Source organism: Moschus berezovskii, chromosome 3 (genome assembly GCF_049115385.1).
Source record: "Moschus berezovskii isolate FMDL1 chromosome 3, NW_MosBer_1.0, whole genome shotgun sequence".
In the NCBI taxonomy this organism is placed as follows: domain Eukaryota; kingdom Metazoa; phylum Chordata; class Mammalia; order Artiodactyla; family Moschidae; genus Moschus; species Moschus berezovskii.
Window position 1 is genome coordinate 105,758,924 of NC_142462.1, and position 19,261 is coordinate 105,778,184.

Below are 19,261 nucleotides of genomic sequence, written 5' to 3' on the forward strand. Positions count from 1 at the left end.
TCTGTTCCGGCATTACTCACGTCAGCTAATGAACAGTTTACTCATTTGGCTCCACAAAGAGCAGAGCTGGGGCCAGTCTCAGGCACACAGGGTCCCCAGAACCAGGATTAGAAAGGGGGCCTGCAGGGTCACTGATGGGGCTGCAGTTTCACCACTAGAGACTGTATATGACACCCCAAAGATATATAGCCAGTCTTCCAGAAAGCATGGCAGAGGACCACAAATACACATGGCTAGTGTCTCTATTTGAGCAAGGGCAAGAAAAGGGATGGCATCAAGACTTCAGACTGCGTGCCAGCCTGGATGTATGGGAGGGGCTGGCTGCAGGGCTGGGTTGAGAAGGATGCTGAGGTTCTGTGCTGGGAAGGAGATCAGGCTGATGAGCAGGGCCTGCATGGATGGATGACTGAGTTGGGGGTGGGGGGCAGCACAGATGCTAGGTATTAGCCAGCTCTGACATTTCTGTGGGGTGATGACACCGCACCCCATAAACCCCCCGCACCCCGCACCCTGGCTGGCGTCCTGTACCTTAGTGGCCAGCAGTCGCGTCAGATAGATCTCAGACACCATCTTGCTCCCCCGGTCCCCCTCCTTCTGGTCCCCGTGCTCATGGTTCTTCACCAGGTGCCACATCTTGACTCCGCTCTCCAGGTCGGGGGTGATCATTGGTGTGCGCGAACGGAGGCTGTCGGGGCTGCCCGTGTACCGGATCATGTTTTCTGCCAATGCAAGGACCCCAGGCGGGTAAGGCCACCCAGCCTTCCAGCCTATTGTTCATGATACACCTCGGCTCCAGCTGAGGCCAACTCTGATCCTTCTCGCCTTTGGAGGCGCTTCTATCCTTTCCTGAAACTAGAGCACCTTTTCCACCGTCTCCAGGAAATTCTCTGTGTCTTGTCCACCCAGTTGGATTCCCTTCCCTCTTGTACTTGCATCTCTCCAGCCCTTATGATTCAATTTGTAAAAAATACAAGCTTGTCTCTTTTTGTACTTTCCTTGTAAGAGCTCTCAAGTCTCAGGATGTGTTCTGTGTCACCAGTTAAGTACCAATGAAAGAGCTCTGGGCAGTGGGGGTGGGGGGCCTTCCCCTGTGGCGTCAGTGGTAAAGAACCCACCTGCCAATGCTGGAGACGCAGGATCTATCCCTGGATGGATCGAGAAGATTCCCTGGAGGAGGGCATGGCAACACACTCCAGTATTCTTGCCTGGAGAATCCCATGGACAGAGGAGCCTGGCGGGCTACAGTCCATAGGATCGTAAAAAGTCAGACAGACTGAAGCCACTTAGCACGCACTCATGAAAGAGCTGGGAGCCTGTTTCCCTTAACCGGTGGCTGACCAGCTGAGTGACTGCCCTGTCACTTGTGTACCTTCACCTGTCTCTCTCGCCTGGACCATTCATTTGCTGCAATGTGAGGTGTGGTGAGATGAGTGGCGAGCAGGAAAAGAAGAGGCAGGTCCCACTGTGTGTGGGCACCATTGTGTGTTGTCTTCTATTTCTCAGAACCGACTCATGAAGCTGGTAGCTTTTTCAGCCAGTTTTGCTGGTGAGACAGCACCAGGGCATCCAGCCCACATCCGGCACCCTTCTCCCCACCCCGAGGAGCAGAGACCTGGGTCTGTACCTTCCCTCAATTGCTTCATAGTGTGTGACCTTTACACGTCATTTAGCCTCTGTGCATTGGAGTTATAATTTGCTAATCTGCATAATATGGGGAAATAATAATTATTTAATTCACTGATTATTATGAACCTGACGTTTGATAATGAGTTATCACAAACGTGGAAGCATCTTAGAGACTGTAGGACGCTCAGGAAGGTTAGACTTTCTTCTTGTTTCCGGGATGAAGCCCCTGCGTCAGAATCCCTGCTCAGAACCAGGAACCTTCTTTTGGGTACAGTGTTCCTTTATGGGGGCCAGCCTGCCTGACTGCCCCCATCCTCCCCACTCCCCATCCCTGGTACCCACTATCTTCCAGCAATGCTACCATGGTGACTGCAGCTGCTCAGGGGCCATCCTTTCTTCCCCAGAAAGATTTGATGAACTCACCATATTTACTCGCTGAGGTCCTGGAAACAGTGGAGTTGTTCACTGCATTGTAGGCTGTCACTTGCTTGGACACTAAGGCCACCACAGAACCATCTGGCACCTACCGGGGAAAGGCAGGTAAAGTCCTGGGCACAGAAACTCTGCCACCCAGTCAGGATGAACGTGGTCCTTGGGGACAATCAGGGCCTCACCGAGAACCAAGGGATGGAGGAGGCTGTCAGTTTTCCTTTGATGAAACAGGCCAGATCTGAATATAGGATTGTAGTCCATGGTGGGGCTCACTCTTGGAGTGACTCGGGCAAGAGCCTCTCACCAGCGCCCTCTGTCCTTATGCTTCCCTGGAAGAGCACCCAGCCTTAAACTCCAGGGCTCACCTAAGAAGGGGTTTTGCTCAGGGTCTGTGCCCATGCCCTGCAGGAAGCACACACCCAGCATGCTATCTGCAAGAAGGTCAGGGTGTCCTGGGGGGCCATGTTTTTCCTGGGGCGCTAAGGGCATACAAAGTGCTGGTGAAGAAGTGGGTTCAGGGCTTGGTAAGAGCCTCAGGACGACCCTGCTATTCGCTGGCGGAGACCCCCCGGGACCTGGCTGCCTAGCTTGCTAGCTCCTCCCCGTGCACGATCCCCTCACCTGGTAATGTGCCAGGGTGTTGAGTCTCTTCCAGTCGTTCTCGATCTTAGTGGTGATGTCTTCATCCTGTAGGATCATCCTCGCCCCGCTTCCTTGTCGCCACTCTGTAGGGGGAACAGTTCCATCTCAGACAGGCCCTTGGGCCTGTCCCATGGGATCCTGAGGACCCCTCAGGCAAGTGCACGGCACCACCTCAGGGTGCATCTGAAGACAGACAGGTGCTTGCAGATGCTCCCAGAGGAGGGGCACAGAAGCTCTTAGCACAGGGGGACCCTGATTCCCAGGTCTGGTTCTCATCCCAACAAACTATGTGGCAGACATAGGAATAACATCACCTCCACTGCCCACTTGTTCTGGTGGGTGGCCACATCGGCAAGAGGTCAATGCTTATTAAATGAATGAAGAAGGCAGGGGGCTTCCCTGGTGGCTCAATGGTAAAGAATCGTCCTGCCAAAGCAGAAGACATGGGTTTGACTCCTGATGTGGGATGATCTCACCCTGCCATGGAACAACTAAGTCCAGTATACCACAGCTACTGAGCCTGTGCCCTAGAGTCCAGAAACTGCTAATACTGAGCCCACATGCCACAACTACTGAAGCCCGGGCATCCCAGAGCCTGTGCTCTGCAACAGGAGAAGCCACTGCAATGAGAAACCTCTGCACCGCAACTAGAGAAAGCCCACACAACAGTGAAGACCCAGCATGGCCAAAACTAAGTATTAAAAAAATGGCAAGTGAAGACACTTAAGAACATACTAAGCAAATGCAAGGTGGCATCAGCACTGTCAAGTACTCTTTGCTTGACTGTGAGGTCTTGGAGCTGCCGAGACCAAGGCTGCAAATTCCATCACTAGGCACCTCTTTCTATTCCAGGGGTGCAACCTGGACCCAAAAGCCAGCAGGTGGGCCAGTCTTGGCAGATATATTGAGTAAAAGCAAGTGGAGGGGCCAGCAAAACCTATCCTAACGCCCAAGAACAGCCAAAAAGTCGATGTGGCAAACAGCATCTTGGTGATCTATCCGACACCTAATTTTCTCTGATGCCATAGGTGTACACTTACCTCCCACCTTATCCTCATGGGTCCCAGACACCTACAACACACAGGTTCGCTGATGGATCCCACATGCGGGAATAGGAGACTGCTCTCATCCGCCAAACCCTCACCGCCACATGTGGTACAAATCACGTGGAGATGGGGACACGCACATTCCTGTCCTGAAAAGTTCGCACATGGAGACCCAGGTGCATGCCAGACACACGCCAGCTCTCGTGCACGAACGCATCCATATCCACACACGCACACACGCTCACACACCAGAAAGGAAAATGGCCTTTTCAATTCAAATACCACATGTGTGCCTGCCAGGAAGCCAGGAATCTGGTTTCCAGGCAGCCATGACCCCACTCAGCGCCTCACAGATGCTGAGATTCTGAAATGGATGAGAGCACTGGGTTTTTGCGGTGTGTGGGTGGGGGCTGGCGTGAGTTACCCACAGTCCTGGTCTAATCCCACCTTGGATTTTTCACTTTGGCTCCACAGACACGCATTTCAGCTTCTCTCCTCTGTTCCCTCCCGTCCAGGCTGAGGGACCAGGACTGATTCCTTCCTGCCTTGTTTACTTGGCGTGGCCAGTGCTACAGACGAGAAGCAGGCCCAGGAAGGGAGCTGCCTGCCTTCAGCAGGAACAGAGATGTTCCTAATAGCCATGCCTGTGCCTCTAGCTCCTGAACTTGTCTGCTGCCTGGTTTAGAGCATCTTGTAGCAATGGGCTGTCCCCGGAATGAAAACATGTGGGTGCTGTGTGGATTCACGGGAGCAGAGGAGCCTCCAGAGGTCTCTGGGGACCACCTGTCACTTAGCGCTGCTGATGGCATGGCTGGACTGGATCGTGGTGGCGAGGGTCTCAGGGCAGGTGGGGTGGTATGTAAAAGGGGAGATGCCCCACCAGGGCACCGGGTCAAAAGCATTTTGTTTGTTTGTTGTCTGTTGTGGGTTTTTTTGTTTTAGATTTTATGCAGGTTGGTATGGGTGCATGCTTTTTACCTGCATGTTTTTTTGAGTGGTTGCAGTGGCGTGCTGCAGTCCACAGGGTCGCAAAGTCAGACAGGACTGAGTGACTGAACTGAACTGAAGAACAGCCTGGGCCAAGGATAAGGCAGGGGCACGCGTTGTCCCAGTTGCACAAAGATAAATGGCCCTGAGTGATAAAGCCGCATGGCTCTCCCCTCTTGCCTTGTGAACGGTGCCAGGCCATGAAGGCAGAGGAAAACACATGGTTGGGGGCCCAGAAGGCAGACAGTGCTCTGCACGCCCCACATGGGAGCTGGGGGAGGAACAGGGGCCCAGCTCTGGGCACTAAGTCTCCTGGCCAGGCCCACGGGAGGAGGACTGCGCTTCACTGAAGAGGCCGTGGGACTGGCCAGGATTAAGTGGGGGAGGTACCCACCGAGGGCCAGCTTGCTGGTGTGCACCGGCTCCCTTGCCGATGGCTCTGCAGCACCTCTCAGGGGGATGTGAACAACTCAAAACACCTGGGGGACCAAGCAGTGACAGCTGGTGACTTAATTCTGGAGCTGGATGCAGAATTCCTTGCTATACAACTGCCCTGAAGTTGTGCAGTGCGCAGCCTGTGCGGCCCTATGCAGCAGCCCTGGCTCTGAATCGTGTCCAGCAATTATGTAAGCAAATCAAAGTCAGTCTGCCTCTCTGCTCTTGACTGAAAAAATGTAGGGCAGAGTGTGGCCATCCTCCCCCACCCAGGGCAGCCAAGGGATGATGGCTTGTCCTTGGGAGTACAAAACTGATGCTGCCAGATGCCCACAAGCAGGGCTAGCCCAGCACCTGGGACACAGTAAGTACCTGATGAGTATTTATTACACGAATAATACATAAGTGAAAAGAGTGAAATAGATGAATAGATGAAGCGGAGAAAGAGTAAGTAGTGCCTTATTTTCCAAGCAGGGAAAGGATTTTCTGCCCGTGGGTTGCTGCTCCACGGTGGGCAGACAGCAAGCTACAGGTCAACTGTGAGCCGAGCTGTTGGAACCTGGGACAAAGGTAGAGCTGACCTCCAGAAGCTCAGCTGGTTACATTCACCACCAAAGTGAAAGTTCTCTGGAATAACTATCACTCGTTCTTCCAGTTTTACAACTGGGAGATTAAAGAAGCAGGTTCAGAAGGCAGACCTGGAGGTCACTGCAACTTGGAGCGCTGTAGCGTGGTGCCCACCACGTGTGTGAGCCACTCAAGTGTTGGGAGTGTGGACAGTGATGGCTGGACTGGAACTTGGGCTGTGGCCACACTGGGATGCTGGTGGGTAGCTGTCTCCCCTCAACCCCAGACTCTGAGCTCCAGGAATCCCAGTGGGACACAGCACTTCCACCTCCACAAAATCAAGTCCATGCAGATGGGGTTACATGCCTTCCACACTGGCTGAGGCGTGTGGTCAGTGATGATATGCAGTGGGCAGCAGGATAGTCAAGGGCAGCAGGAAGCCTGCTCATCACTGATGTGAGTGCTTAGTCACACGTTTAGGGGCTGTCAGAAGAGGTGTCCTGTCCGTTGGTCCTGCCAGCCCCGGCCCCTGCCTCTGGTGGGGTGCCAGCGGGCACAGGGAGGCAATGGCTATTGTCTTTTTGGCAATTATCTCAAAAAGTTAAGAATGTTCCTCCAAATGCCAATATGATGATAGAAAGCTGGAGAACACTTAGTCCTGCTTTCAGATCTCTCGAGTGAAGTGAAGTGTCAGTTGCTCAGTCCTGTCTGACCTCTTTGTGATCCCATGGACTGTAGCCCACCAGTCTTCTCTGTCCATGGAATTCTCCAGGCAAGAATACTGGAGTGGGTAGCCAGTGCCTTCTCCAGGAGATCCCGACCAAGGGACTGAAGCTAGGTCTCCTGCATTGCAGGCAGACTCTTTACTGTTTGAGCCATGAGGGAAGCTCTCTTAGATCTCTTAAGCCCGTTATTTTATTTTCCTCCTACAGGAAAGATGCTATGTGCTTTTTTTCCCTGAAATATCAGAAAGGTAAAAAAGTAAAAACCTCTGTTCCATCTCCAAACAAATCCTGAAGAATGAACCCCAGAACTATGGGAGCCCAGCGTTGGCAGCTCCATCCCTGGGACGTGCAGGGAAGAAGAGAGGCCGTGGGTGGCCTGCCCAGCTGACCCAGAATGGAAGAGTGTGGATGAAACCTGAGGGCAGGGAGTCCCTGGCACCAAGTGACATAAGTGGGCTGAACCCATCCCTCAGTCTCACTCTTCTCTGCCCAGGGTCCTTAAGCTCACCTGTGGCCTGAACTCATGTTATTTCCATGTCACTCTTTTCCTTCCTTTTCTGAAACCCCATATCCAAACCAGCTGAGGCCTCTCTTTCCCCAGACTCACCATGGGGCATCTCAAGAAAAATCAAACAGGGTAGGCTCTACTTTCTGGAATGCTCCTGTGCTCCTTCAAGACCTGCTCTTGACAGAGGTAGGGGCCGTGGAGCTCACACTGGGACCAGGAACAGCCAAGGTCAAAGATCAAAGCTGCTGGCTTCCCTCTGTCCCAGGACGAGTCCAGCCCACAAACTGCATGACTGGCTTCATGAACCCTCATCCCTACCCAGTGGTAGAGAGCCCCAAGGGCGGGGTGGGCCAGTTGAGGGAAAGGCAGACCTGCAGTCTTCAGGTCTGGTGTCCTTGTCTGTGTGGGTGGCTGGCCAGGTCACGAGGCCCCCGAGCAAGGGCATATCTAATTTTGTGCTCTGCGTACTTCTGCATATTCAACATAGGCTTAGTCCTAATAACAGTAATGGAAATCAACAGTATCCAGGTCTCCTCATCCCAGGTTCAGCATTCTTTCCACCAAATAGGCTCCTTCTGTCTTGCCTATGAAAACAGCACTAAAAATATCTCTCTTTTGTGTCCACACCTTTCTGTGAACCAGGTGACCCTGTTAGAACAGCCAAGGGGCAAAGTGACAGCTGGGCCAATGGCCAGTGTCCTCTAGATGAATGCCCAGCTGCCCGGATAGCTTCGCCTGCCCACGGGGCACAGTGAGACTGCAAAATGCCTCAAGGCACCAAACGATGTGAGCTCGGTGATGATCCCGGTGAATCCTGAGACAGGGACTCATCACCATGCCCATGCTGGACCAGGTCATCTCCCTGCTCCCCCCGGACTAGGACACAGGAGGCATCTCCTACGGCCACCGTGGTGAGAATCCACATCCAGGAAGTCAGAGCTCTAGCCTCACTCACTCAAAACTGAGTGCCCATGTGTGCTAGGTACTGTGCTGGCAGAACATTACACAGGTAAGCAAGAAAACTTCCTAACACGAAAGCCCTGACCCCTGAAGGCCTCTGTGTGGAAAGTTATGCAGGAAAACAAAGGTGCACAGATCCAGGAAAGGGGGAGGGTGGAGGGGTATTGGGGGCGGGGGCGGGGAGGTGTTCTGGTCCACAGGTGCCACTTCTGTGACACTTCTAGGGATCCATGAGGATGAGTCCTTGTGGGAAGGAAGGAAGTGTGGAACTGAGTTAAGAAAGGTCTGGACTACCATTACTTTACTAATATCTTAGTCTAGTGTCTAAGGCATCTAGGGTTGAGCTGGAAAACCAGAGATGGGGGTGGATGAAAAGGGGTGGGGGGAGCCCTGCCCAAGAAGGGGAGGACCTAGCCAAAGGCAGGGGTGGGGTGGGGTAGGACGCTCAGGAGATAGGATGGTACCTGGAGGTTTTTGGAGAAGAAGGGGTGGGAGCAGCATGGGGTGCCCCCACATTTCTAAGAAGGTGTCTGGAGGAATAGTAGGGAGCTGAAGTGTAGAGAAAGGTGGGGTTTAGCTGCAGGCCAATGGAGGAAACACCCAGTACTGGCACCAGTACATCACTGGTCTGGCTCCTGAAAGGTCCCCCACCACCAGCAGGCATCACTCGGAGAGGGAAAACCCCTGGGAAGCACGATCCCCTCACTAGCTCAGGGCCTCATGGTGTGCATGCAGATGAGTGCACACGCATGTACATGCACACACATGCATAGTCACACGCACGCACACACTCACACAAGTGCCTCATTTCACCCCCTAAGGCTCTGCAGCCACCAAACTCTGCCTGCCCCGGCCCCCAGTCCAGTCTTTGCATCAGCCTCTCTCCTCAGACCCATGACAGGAAGCTTTAGGAGGGGGTGAGCTGGAGGGATGAAGGAGGTGCCCACCAGCCTGGTTAGAACTGGCTGAGTCAACGTTTCTGATCCACAGGGAACCAACTTCAGAACTAGCTGCCTGCGCTCCCACCCCAGGCTGCCTTTCTTCACTGCCGGGTGCTGAGCAGGGTCTCAGCAGGCGCACACGCCAGCCTGCACAGGGCCCTCTCTAGATCCCAAACCAGGTCCCGAGCAGAAGGCTAGAGGAGGAGACACAACTCTACTGCTGCACACCTGTCTGCAGGTGAGCCCCAAGGAGAACACCTGGCAGGGAGCCTGGATGCCCTCGGCACCCAGCTACTCCGAACTGTGGGAGGGAGCAGCTTCGGAGAAGAGGGGGCAGAGGCCAGAACAGAACCAGTGTCAATGCAAATAGTTGGGAAATTGACTCAGGAATTGGGGGGGGGCAGCTAAATATGATTTGTTAAAAGAGGAATAATTTTATGGTGAGAGCAAGTTCTAAAATATAAAATAAGTGAACTAGGAAATGTCATGTTTAAAAGAAGAAATCCTTAAATTGAACAGCGTCGTCTACTTTCAAGCCCTAGGTCTTTGCAAACTGTAAAGTGCAGTGCACCAGCTAGTTGTCGCTTTGGGGAAGTCTGGAGAGCTAAAGGAAAAAGCGGGCTGTGCTCTGCTAGTCGATTTAAGAGAGGTGAGTTAGAGCTTAATGGATATTCTTGAACATGGAATAATATGGAGGCTCTGGTGGTGCTCCAGGGTGGTGTGCCATGCTGTGCTGTGTCAAAGAAGAGTTAAGAGGCAAGGGATGGGTGGCTGGAAGGAGGAAAGGTCACAGAGGTAGGAAAGGTGACCCAGGTATTATATGCACATCACCAAGGGCAAATTGCTGGCTCTGACCTCTTCACAGCTCTGCCTGCAGCCTCCTGTCCTACTCCAGGCTCCAAGCACAAAGGACAGACACACTCACAATCCAATTTGTTATACTTCCACCTTCCAGGGAGAGAAGGAGGTGAAATAAAAAAGAAAAAAAAATCCCATTATCTTTATCTGTCCTTCCCATCAGGTGCAGAGAAAAATGCAAACTGGGGCGACAGCTGCTGTGAACTCTTTATATTTCACTCAGAAGATAGTGTATCTTTTTGTTGCATACAGGAATTACTTATTTGAAAAAATATACCCTTTCAGACAGAAGGGGTGGTGGAGTTCCGGGGCTATTGATGGGGCATTTGCATTAAACCAGGGGAACTGGGAGGTCATGGCCTGTGGAGGAGCTTGTGTGGGAAGGCAGTGGTTGTTCTCTTCACTTCCTGCTGTGTGACCAGGGCCCAGGCTCTGTGCCTCTCTGAGCTACAGAGTCTCCTCCTGTGCAGAGGAACAGAACGGCATCAATTATGTCCTCTGGGGAATGAAGGGAGGAGACAGAGTCCCTTGGCTCAGAAACAGCAGTGTCCAGCCTCCTTCTACTGTGCCAAGAAGTGAGGAACTCCTAGCCGTGTGGCTCCCTCTGCGCTGGGCATTTCCCCAGCGCAGGCTCTTATGAGACGCTGGTTGAGAAGTTTGGTGGTGTAACAGGGTTCTGGTTTATTTAGTTGCTCAGTCATGCCCGACTCTGTGACCCTATGGACAGTAGCCCACCAGGATCCTCTGTCCGTGGGATTTCCCAGCAAGAATACTGGAGCAGGTTGCCATGACCTCTCCAGGAGATCTTCCCGACCCAGGGATCCTACATTGGCAGGCAGATTCTTTATCACTGAGCCACCGCTGAAGTCGGTATAGTGGACTACCTATATCCAATACCTGTGGGTGGAAAGGGACATCAACTTGGCAAGGACAGCCTCACATATAACAAAGCAGGGAGCCCTAGCACTGTGCTTTCAAAGCTCCCAAGGCCCCGCTGGCCCCAGCATAGTCCTTAACTCCTGCCCTGGGATATCTTCCCTTCCCTAGATTCCAAGAGACTGAAAGAAAGGCAGGTTCTGTGTCCTTCGCTTTGACTCTTACAATGGTTAGTTCTATCATATGTCAAATTGTCTGGGCCACAGTGCCCACTCAGATAGCTGGTTAAAAATTATTCTGGCTGTTTCTGTGAGGGTGTTTTTGGATGACATTAATATTTAAATTGGCTGGCTTTGAGTAAAGTGAATTGCCCTCCATAATGTAGGTGGACCTCTTCTAATTAGGTGAAGGCCTGAGTAGAACAAAAGACTGACCTCCCCTGAGCAGGAGGGAATTCTGCAGCAGATGCCTTTGGACTTGAACTGTAACATGGGTCTTCCCTGGGTCTCCAGCCTGCTGGCTTTCCCTATAGATTTTGGACTTAACAGCCTTCACACGAGACCCTGAATGTTTGTATCCCCCCAGAATTCATATGTTGACTCCTAACCCTCAATGAGATGGCATTTAGAGGTGGGGCCTTTGGAGGGTGCCTGAGGTCATAAGGGTGGAGCCCTCATGAATGGGATTAGTGACCTTGTAAAGAGGATCCCAGAATGCTCCCTGGAGAAGAAAATGGCAACCCACTCCAGAACTCTTGCCTGGAAAATCCCATGAACAGAGGAGCCTGCCGGGCTACAGTTCACGGGGCTACAAAGAGTTGGACATGATTGAGCAACTGAGCACATGTTTTCTTGCCCACTTTCTGTCACATATAGTCCCAATAAGAGGATGGCCATCTTTGAACCAGGAAGTGGGTTCTCACTGGACACTAAAATCTGCTGACACCTTGATCTTGGACTTCTCAGCTGCCAGAATTGTGAGAAATTATTTTCTGTTGTTTATAAGTCAAGCAGGCTATGGTAATCCATTATGCCAGCCCAAACACATTCCTCTTGGTCCATTATTAATGAAATCCTCCATAAGTGCATGAACCAATTCCTTCAAATAAGCCTTTCTCTAAATAAACATACCCCATCCCATTGGTCCTGTTTCTCTGGAGAACACTGGCTAATACAGTTCCCCACCTTGGCTCCTCAATGCCTGGAGAAGCTGGTGGAGTGGGCAGGATAGGAGACCTTCAGTCCCAGGAACAATGAACAGAAGTGTTGGGAATGGGGGACTAGGCCAGGCCAGGTGCCACAGTGATGATGAAAGGCAGGGGAAGGGGTTGGGGCTGGATGTACTTAGGGTAATTACAGAGGTGGTTTAAAATGTCTTTGCTTCCTTCTAAGCTGGCCTGGGACAGATGTCCATGCCCTGCCAGGAGGGGGAGGGCAGTCTTTGCCCGATGCCCTCAGTTATGGAAAGAGGTAGCAAGGAGGAAATGAGGTGGAGGGGTATGCTTGGCTGTCTTGCCTCCAATGCATGTGCCCAGAGACTTCTCTGTGCCTACATGCTATGTGTCCCTTCGTTGCTGTCGTTTAGTCGGCCAGTTGCGTCTGACTCTTTTATGACCCCATGAATTGGGATTTTCCAGGCAAGAATACTGGAGAAGGTTGCCATTTCCTTTCTCCAGGGGATCTTCCCAACCCAGGGATCACACTCATGTCTCCTGCCTGCATCTCCTGCATGGAAGGCAGATTCTTTACCGCTGAGCCATCAGGGACCCCTTATGTCCCTTTGGCACAGACGAATTTTTGATAACAGTCTCACCTTATATTTGTAAACCGCTTTCAGGCTTTCAAGGCACTTTCACCTACACAATGGGAAAAACTTGCCTTGCCTCTCTCTCCCCATGGGGACCATGCAACTGAGTGGAAGCAAATCTTGTGGAAGAAGCATTTGGGTCTCTGAGGAGGCCCTGTTTTATTTGTTATGGAATCTGGCTTTCGTAGAGAGAAGACCAGAGTTGCGGGGACAGCTCCAGACCCTGCACTTAATAGAAAAGAAGGAAATTCCTCAGAAGAGCATCCATCATGGGAGGCCTCTGTGAGAAGTTCAGTATGACGCCACTTCCTCAGGAGGACAAGGCCTTAGATGCTCAAATTGTCTCCTTCCTTTGTTTTCTCCCCTTTACCCTGCCTTCTGTGAGGGCTTGTCCATCCAGCGATCCTGCATCCTCCCAGCAGCTCCTGTGATGAGAAAGATGGCTCCTTTGCCCTCCTGGGACCTGGTGAGCACCATGCCCCTGGCCTGAGCAGCCTCTAGCTTGAATGAGTAGCAACTCTTGGATGGGCCCTGTTTGCTGCATAGCCCTCAGGCTTCCTTCACTCATGGTGGATGGCAGGAAGTGGACAACAGGAAGTAGATAGCAGGAAGTGGATGTCAGTGGATGGCAGGAAGTGGCCATGGCTGCTTTGAATACTGCTGTCTCCATTCCAGATTCATTACATCCTTTCATCAACAATCTGCTTTGCTGGACTTGTACCCAACAAACATTCTAAAGTTAAAAGCAGCCCCTCCCCCTCCTAAGTTTTGGGTGTGTGGCTTCCAGGTGGGGACGGTTGATCCTGAACAATATCTATCAACCAGCCTTGACATGGTCTCTCTTCTCCATGGGAGGTCAGCCCATTCCCAAACACCAGAAGTACACAGTTCTGTATGCACACACCCAGTGAGTTCTCGCCATGTTCTAAACTAAGGCACAAGCTTTTGAAACTCACCTTCCAGCATGAAGATAAAGGTTCTTGTAATAGTTCCTCCTCTTGGTCCAGGTAGGCCAGGGCTCTCCTCCCACCCATATTTCAGGTGAGGACTTTGACAAGCCATGGCTCTCACAGATGAATATAAGACATGGTGAGTACTACCTGGTGACTGTAGTAAACTCAGTTCTCTCTGGCAGAACCATGGTTGATCAGCCCGCTTAATTGCTTGGGGGTAGGGACATGGGGGTCTTCCTTCCCTGGCACTATCTTTTCTCCCACTGGTTCTGTAACTGAGCCTTTGACTCCATCAGTCTGTGGGATCTTCCTGGTGATAGACTCCCCCACCACACAGACACAAATGGCCACTCCAACTCTAGGGACCAGCGCTGGGGACACACTCGCCTGGTACCCTTACTCTGAGGATCTCACAGATGCTTCCTCCTTGTCCCAGAAACATACACAGAGACAGCTCCAAAGGGAAGGGGAGAATGTGCTCGGCCAGTCTCTCTCTCTGGGCTGCCAAACTCTGGGCACAGGGCCAAACACATCCTGCCAAGAGCTAATCAAGAGGAGAGGTGAGGGGGCGGGGAAGGAAGCAGTAAGAATTGAGGTGAGTGAACTTCCTGATCCTGAGTCTTTAGGTATCAGAATTTGGGGAGGGGGTGGCGAGGCAGTGGGAGGGGATGAAAATTCCCTGTGGATTTTAGAAAATAGCACAGATGCCCATCTGCCTTGGATGGCTTAGCTGAAGCCAGCTTAGAGGCCAGATGGATGCATTAGGGGCCTCTGGAGGTCTTCTTCCCTCTATGTTGCCATGAATTTCCAGACTCAACCATGTACACACATAAACACCTTTCCCTCCATGCCCAGGATCAACAAACAGACACATACCATTTCCTCACCAGTATTATCTTCATAATCAGAAATAATAGTGGCCAATACTTCCTGGGAGGTACTATGGACCAGGCAGTGCATTAAAGGCTTCGAAATGCATCCTCTCCTTTCATTCTTACAATGAGGCAGGCACTATTATTTATCTCCATTTTATAGGCAAGGAAACTAAGGCACAGAAAGGTTAAGTAACTAGACCAAGGTTACACAGAACTCAGTGGAACCAGGACCTAAACTCAGGCAGGTGTGATGCTGATCCATGATGCCAAACTGCCTCTCTTCAGCCCTGGCCTCTTTGGAGCCTAGGGCTCCCCACTAGGATTTCCTCAGGTCTCTGAGTGTCTTATTAAACACTCAGGCAAGCTGTAACTGGATCTAAGTTCAGCTGGCCCTAAGTGGCAAGCCCTTGTTTATATAGGCTATGCGATCTATTCATGGAACATTCAAATAAAATGTCACCCTGCTCCACAGTAGACTGTCATATCTCATTTTTCTCTATCCTTCCTCCATCACTGACCCAGATCCCTCCTGCTTTTGGTCGTCAGCAAAAATTAGAGGCACAGCACAGAGGCAAAGGGAAAGGCCTGGGGGCACAGAGAAGGTGGTAGCAAGACCTTGGGCCATGTGGATTGAGACTAAATCTTCTTCGCTGCAGACATGACACCTCCACTGCTCAAAAGACCCCAGAGGCAGTCAGATCGCCAGCAGACTGTGGCCCCCTCTCTGCTTATTTCTCACTAAGTGGCCATGAAGAGGCAGCCCCTGGGCTCCCGGGGGCCATGCATACCTGCTCTGTGCACCCTGGCTCCACTGGTGGGTAGGAGGGGCTTCTGACCAGTCACAGGACAGCCTCCTGGGTGGGCCGCTTACTCACCTAGGTCCATGTCTGCAGCTTTGGGCCGGTGGGAGCAGGGCACGTTCTTGAAGATGGCATCCAGAATCTTCTCCTTGACCTGAGTAATGGTGTCACAGTTGAGGATCTTCACTGGGACCTCGGGACTATTGGCATTGTCAGGGTTGACACAACTCAGGACCTGGTGGAGTAGAGAGAGGAGGCATGTGGGGAGGGCAGCATGGAGGGCCCAGGGATTGCCAGCAGCAGCCTGAGGTCCTCTCCTGAAGGGCTCCCATCTCTGTGGGTAGGACTGGAGTAGGGTAGGGTGACCCCAGCTAAGCCCTCTTCCCTTCCCATCCCCACAAGCAACAGGAAGGTACCACGGCTTCAGCGTCACTGCAGGAATAGGAGCTGCATATTTAATTCCTCGCCACAACAGACTCGATTGAAACTCTGATTTATCAAAGGGAGCGATGTCCAAGCAGGAGGAGGCAGTGAGGGGCAATGTGTCTGAGAATGGACACTACTGCATGCCCCACTGTCTCACACACATGCACTCGGCACCATCTCCATGTACACCCGTCAGACCCTCACCCACCTCTGAGACCCCTGCCCCAGCCCTGTGTGTCAGTCTGTCTTTCTCATCACTGTCTCTCACACTCTGTTGGGAAGCTGGCTCCTTTCTCCAAAGATTTCATATGCTTTGATTTTTGTGCAGGTTCCAGGCTGATTGGAGGTTGGAGAATCTGTAAGAAGCTTAATGTGATCTTTAAAAAATAAAAAGACGCCCTATAAAAACTGCAGGTTCAGGCCACCCGCAAGCCCGTCCTGGCTCCGAACCTGAAACCTGGTGTTAGGGGAGGAGGCCACTCTGGCCCAGGACTTAAGTTCTCTTTTTGGAACTAGTTGGGTAAGTCAGGACATTGCCTAAATCACCAAGCTATACTTTTTCCTTTAAAATGTTCTGGACCATTTCTAACAGCTTTGAATCTCTTGCTGTTCTCTGCGTGGGCTCTCTCTACATGGTGAGACTGCAGAATACTTTTAGGGGGGCTGGGGGGAACCAGAGCTGGTTGGGCTGGGTGCTGTGGGTCACAGGTGCTGTCAAGTTGCCATTCTGGGCTCCTGCACCCTCTGCCTGACCCTGTGACCTGTGCCCTTTGTGCATTTCCGTCTCAGAACTTTCACCGCATACCTCCCCTCACCCCCTGCCCGCCACCCGCAACCATTTCCCAACTGCATGTCTGGTTCACAGATTCAGACAACAGCCTTCCTCCCCCAACCCCCCTTGTGCTCCATGTGGCGGCAATCAGAGCCCTGGCCCCTGGACGCCTGCCTTTCATTAGCGACCAAACTGCTGTGAGCTCAAACCAGAACATGCTTATTCCATTAAGAAGAAGAAAACCTCCTAAATCTATAAAACCAAACTCTCACCCTCAAAATGTCTTAAATTGAAAACAACGGTGGAAGGAACTCTGGACCACGCACCCCTCCTGCGTGCGCTCTCCAAACCATTCCCTTCCAAGAGCCTTCTGGGCCCCCCTCCGGGCCCCCTCAGTGGTCAAGCACAGCCTGGCCATCTGTGCTGCTCTGTGCTGCTCTGGGTTCCTGTGCTCTGGGCCACTTGGGAGGGGGGAAGTTGATCTCCCCACGCAACATCACAGCTTTATCCGGGCTGCGAGACCACGAGGCAGAGGCTGCCACCTGAGTTTGCATCCTCCCCCGTCCCCTCTCAACATTTCTGCTTGCCCCTGGAGTTCATGGGAGCTGGCCCCACGGGAACAGCTTTGTGGAGTGCTTCAAGGCATCTGGAGAGGCAGTAGTGGTCCCATTGAGGGACAGGGTTCCCAGTCACAGGCCAAGCCCCAGCTCCCCCAGAATTTCCCTTCCCCAAGCCCATGCCTCTGGGCTATTTCAGAGCAAACTGCCTGGGGTTTATTCTGCTAGGTCATTGCTTCTCAAACATTCCTGTGACTGGGATCACTAAAATGGTTATAAAGTGTTAGTTGCTCAGTTGTGTCTGACTCTTTACAACCCCGTGGGCTGTAGCCCACCAGGCTCCTCTATCTATGGAATTCTCCATGCCAGATACTGGAGTGGGTAGCTGTTCCCTTCTCCAGGAGATCTTCCCGACCCAGGGATCAAACCTGGGTCTCCTGCATTGCAGGCAGATTCTTTACCATCTGACCCGCCAGGGAAGCCCACATTACTAAAAGGTTCTGTTAAAATGCAGATTCTGACTTGGGAGGTGGAGAACTGGGCTTAAGACTCTGCTTTCAGGCAGGCTCCCAGGTGAGCACCTAGCACTCTAGCAGGCTCCCAGCTAGGCTCTTGGGCACTCCCATCAGCAGGGTCCTAGGCATGCTAGTCTAAGTTCAATCTAATTCATCACTCAGCACAGAGGAGGTGCATCTGACTGTCAAATGACACTGGCCGAGCCTCTCGGCACCTGTCTCACTCCCGCCCAGCACAAGGTTACCATCAGTTGGCCCACAGTGCCCTGGGCTCCTCCAGTCATGCTGAATTCTAGGGTGTCCTGGACTTTATTTGACCTCTTCATCTCGATTCTCTGGTCAGCCCTGTCCGCTGCTCACACACTTTCTTCCTGACCCCTCCTCACCAATGACCAGGCTGCTCCCCCTTCCACAGGAGGGGGTTTCCTCTCACAAGCCTGAGGGTGGCTATTAAATCGCCCAGCAGCCATTTTTGTCTCCAGGCAAGACGGCTGCAATTTCCTTCCCCTTCCCTCACGGTGCCTCTTCCCCAAGTGTTTCTGCCTCAGTGAATGCGCTTCCCTGACCCACTCCAATTGCCTCACAATCTCTTGAAGTCAAGTCATCTGCAACCAAGCTGGTTGTGCTAATAGTTTGGCCTCTGGTATAAAGGATGCTGCAATCTGGGGACACAGTGTTGTTACAACTCATTGTATTGGGGAACCACTGATGAGATGGGAAAGAAAGGGAGCTGAGAGGGAGAGACCAGGCAGGAGACATTTCAACAGTAGTTTTTTTAGCTCATTAAGAAATCTATTCAGGTCTCTGTTTTTGGAAGTTTTTTCTCTTTTCCCTTTCCCATGTTAATCAGAGACTCTAACTCTCCCCTGGAGCAGACAACGACAGCAAGGAAGCTGGGCCCTCACTCAGACATGGCTGCCTCGAAGCCTTGTCAATTGAGCCAATCCTGGCAGATCCATTGAGATGCCTGTTGGGATCCCCAGGGCCCTCTGAAGATGGAGTGGGACAGGTGCATCATGGTTGCATGACTGCCAGCCAGCAGGACCAGCTGTGTTCAGAGTGGCCGGGAGATCTCCCTAGCTGGCTTCAGGGTCTGGGATTCATCCTCAGCTCAGGGCTTCTGCCCAGTTCTGCCTTGCCTCAGGCTGTTGTGTATCTCATCTCCTGATAAGGGCATTTTAAACTCGTCTATTCGCTGTCCTTCTTTATGGTCCAACTGGATTGTGAGAGTTGGATGATAAAGAAGGCTGAGCGCTAAAGAATTGATGTTTTCAAATTGTGGTGCTGGAGAAGACTCTTGAGAGTCCCTTGGACAACTAGGAGATAAAGCCAGTCAATCCTAAAGGAAATCAACCCTGAATACTCATTGGAAGAACTGATGCTGAAGCTCCAAAACTTTGGTCACCTGAAGAGAAGAACTGACTCACTGGAAAAGACCCTGATGCTGGGAAAGATTGAGGGCAAGAGGAGAAGGGGGCGACAGAAGATAAAATGGTTGGATGGCATTACTGACTCAATGGACATGAATTTGAGCAAACTCCAGGATACAGTGAAGGGCAGGGAAGCCTGGTGTATTGCAGTCCATGGGGTCACAAAGAATTGGACACAACTTAGTGACTGAACAACATTCTCTGTCCATTTCTGTCTCTTCCACCTCCATTCTTGCGCTGCCTGCATGTACCACCCTCCATGGCTATCTTTTATCTCATTTTCTCACTCCAGGCTCCCCTCGTGGCTCAGCTGGTAAAGAATCCGCCTGCAATGCGGGAGACCTGGGTTTGATCCCTGGGTTGGGAAGATCCCCTGGAGAAGGCAAAGGCTATCCACTCCAGTGTTCTGGCCTGGAAAATTCCAAGGACTGTATAGTCCATGGGGTTTCAAAGAGTTGGACACGACTGAGATTCTTTCACTCACTTCTTCTACCTTCTTTCCTCTTTGCTGGAGAAGGCCTAGT

At 52.0% G+C, this 19,261-nt stretch overlaps 1 protein-coding gene across 1 annotated transcript in view; it reads right to left on the reverse strand.

The window, feature by feature from the left end:
- PLXNA4 (plexin A4) overlaps positions 1–19,261 on the reverse strand; it is a 492,275-nt gene that overhangs the window by 20,610 nt on the left and 452,404 nt on the right. Inside the window, exons 25-28 of the mRNA XM_055421287.2 lie at positions 15,113–15,272; positions 2,680–2,783; positions 2,050–2,149; positions 529–719 (exon numbers count right to left, since the gene is read on the reverse strand). Of these exons, the coding sequence (XP_055277262.2) occupies positions 529–719; positions 2,050–2,149; positions 2,680–2,783; positions 15,113–15,272 (555 nt within the window). The remainder of the gene's footprint in view (positions 1–528; positions 720–2,049; positions 2,150–2,679; positions 2,784–15,112; positions 15,273–19,261) is intronic.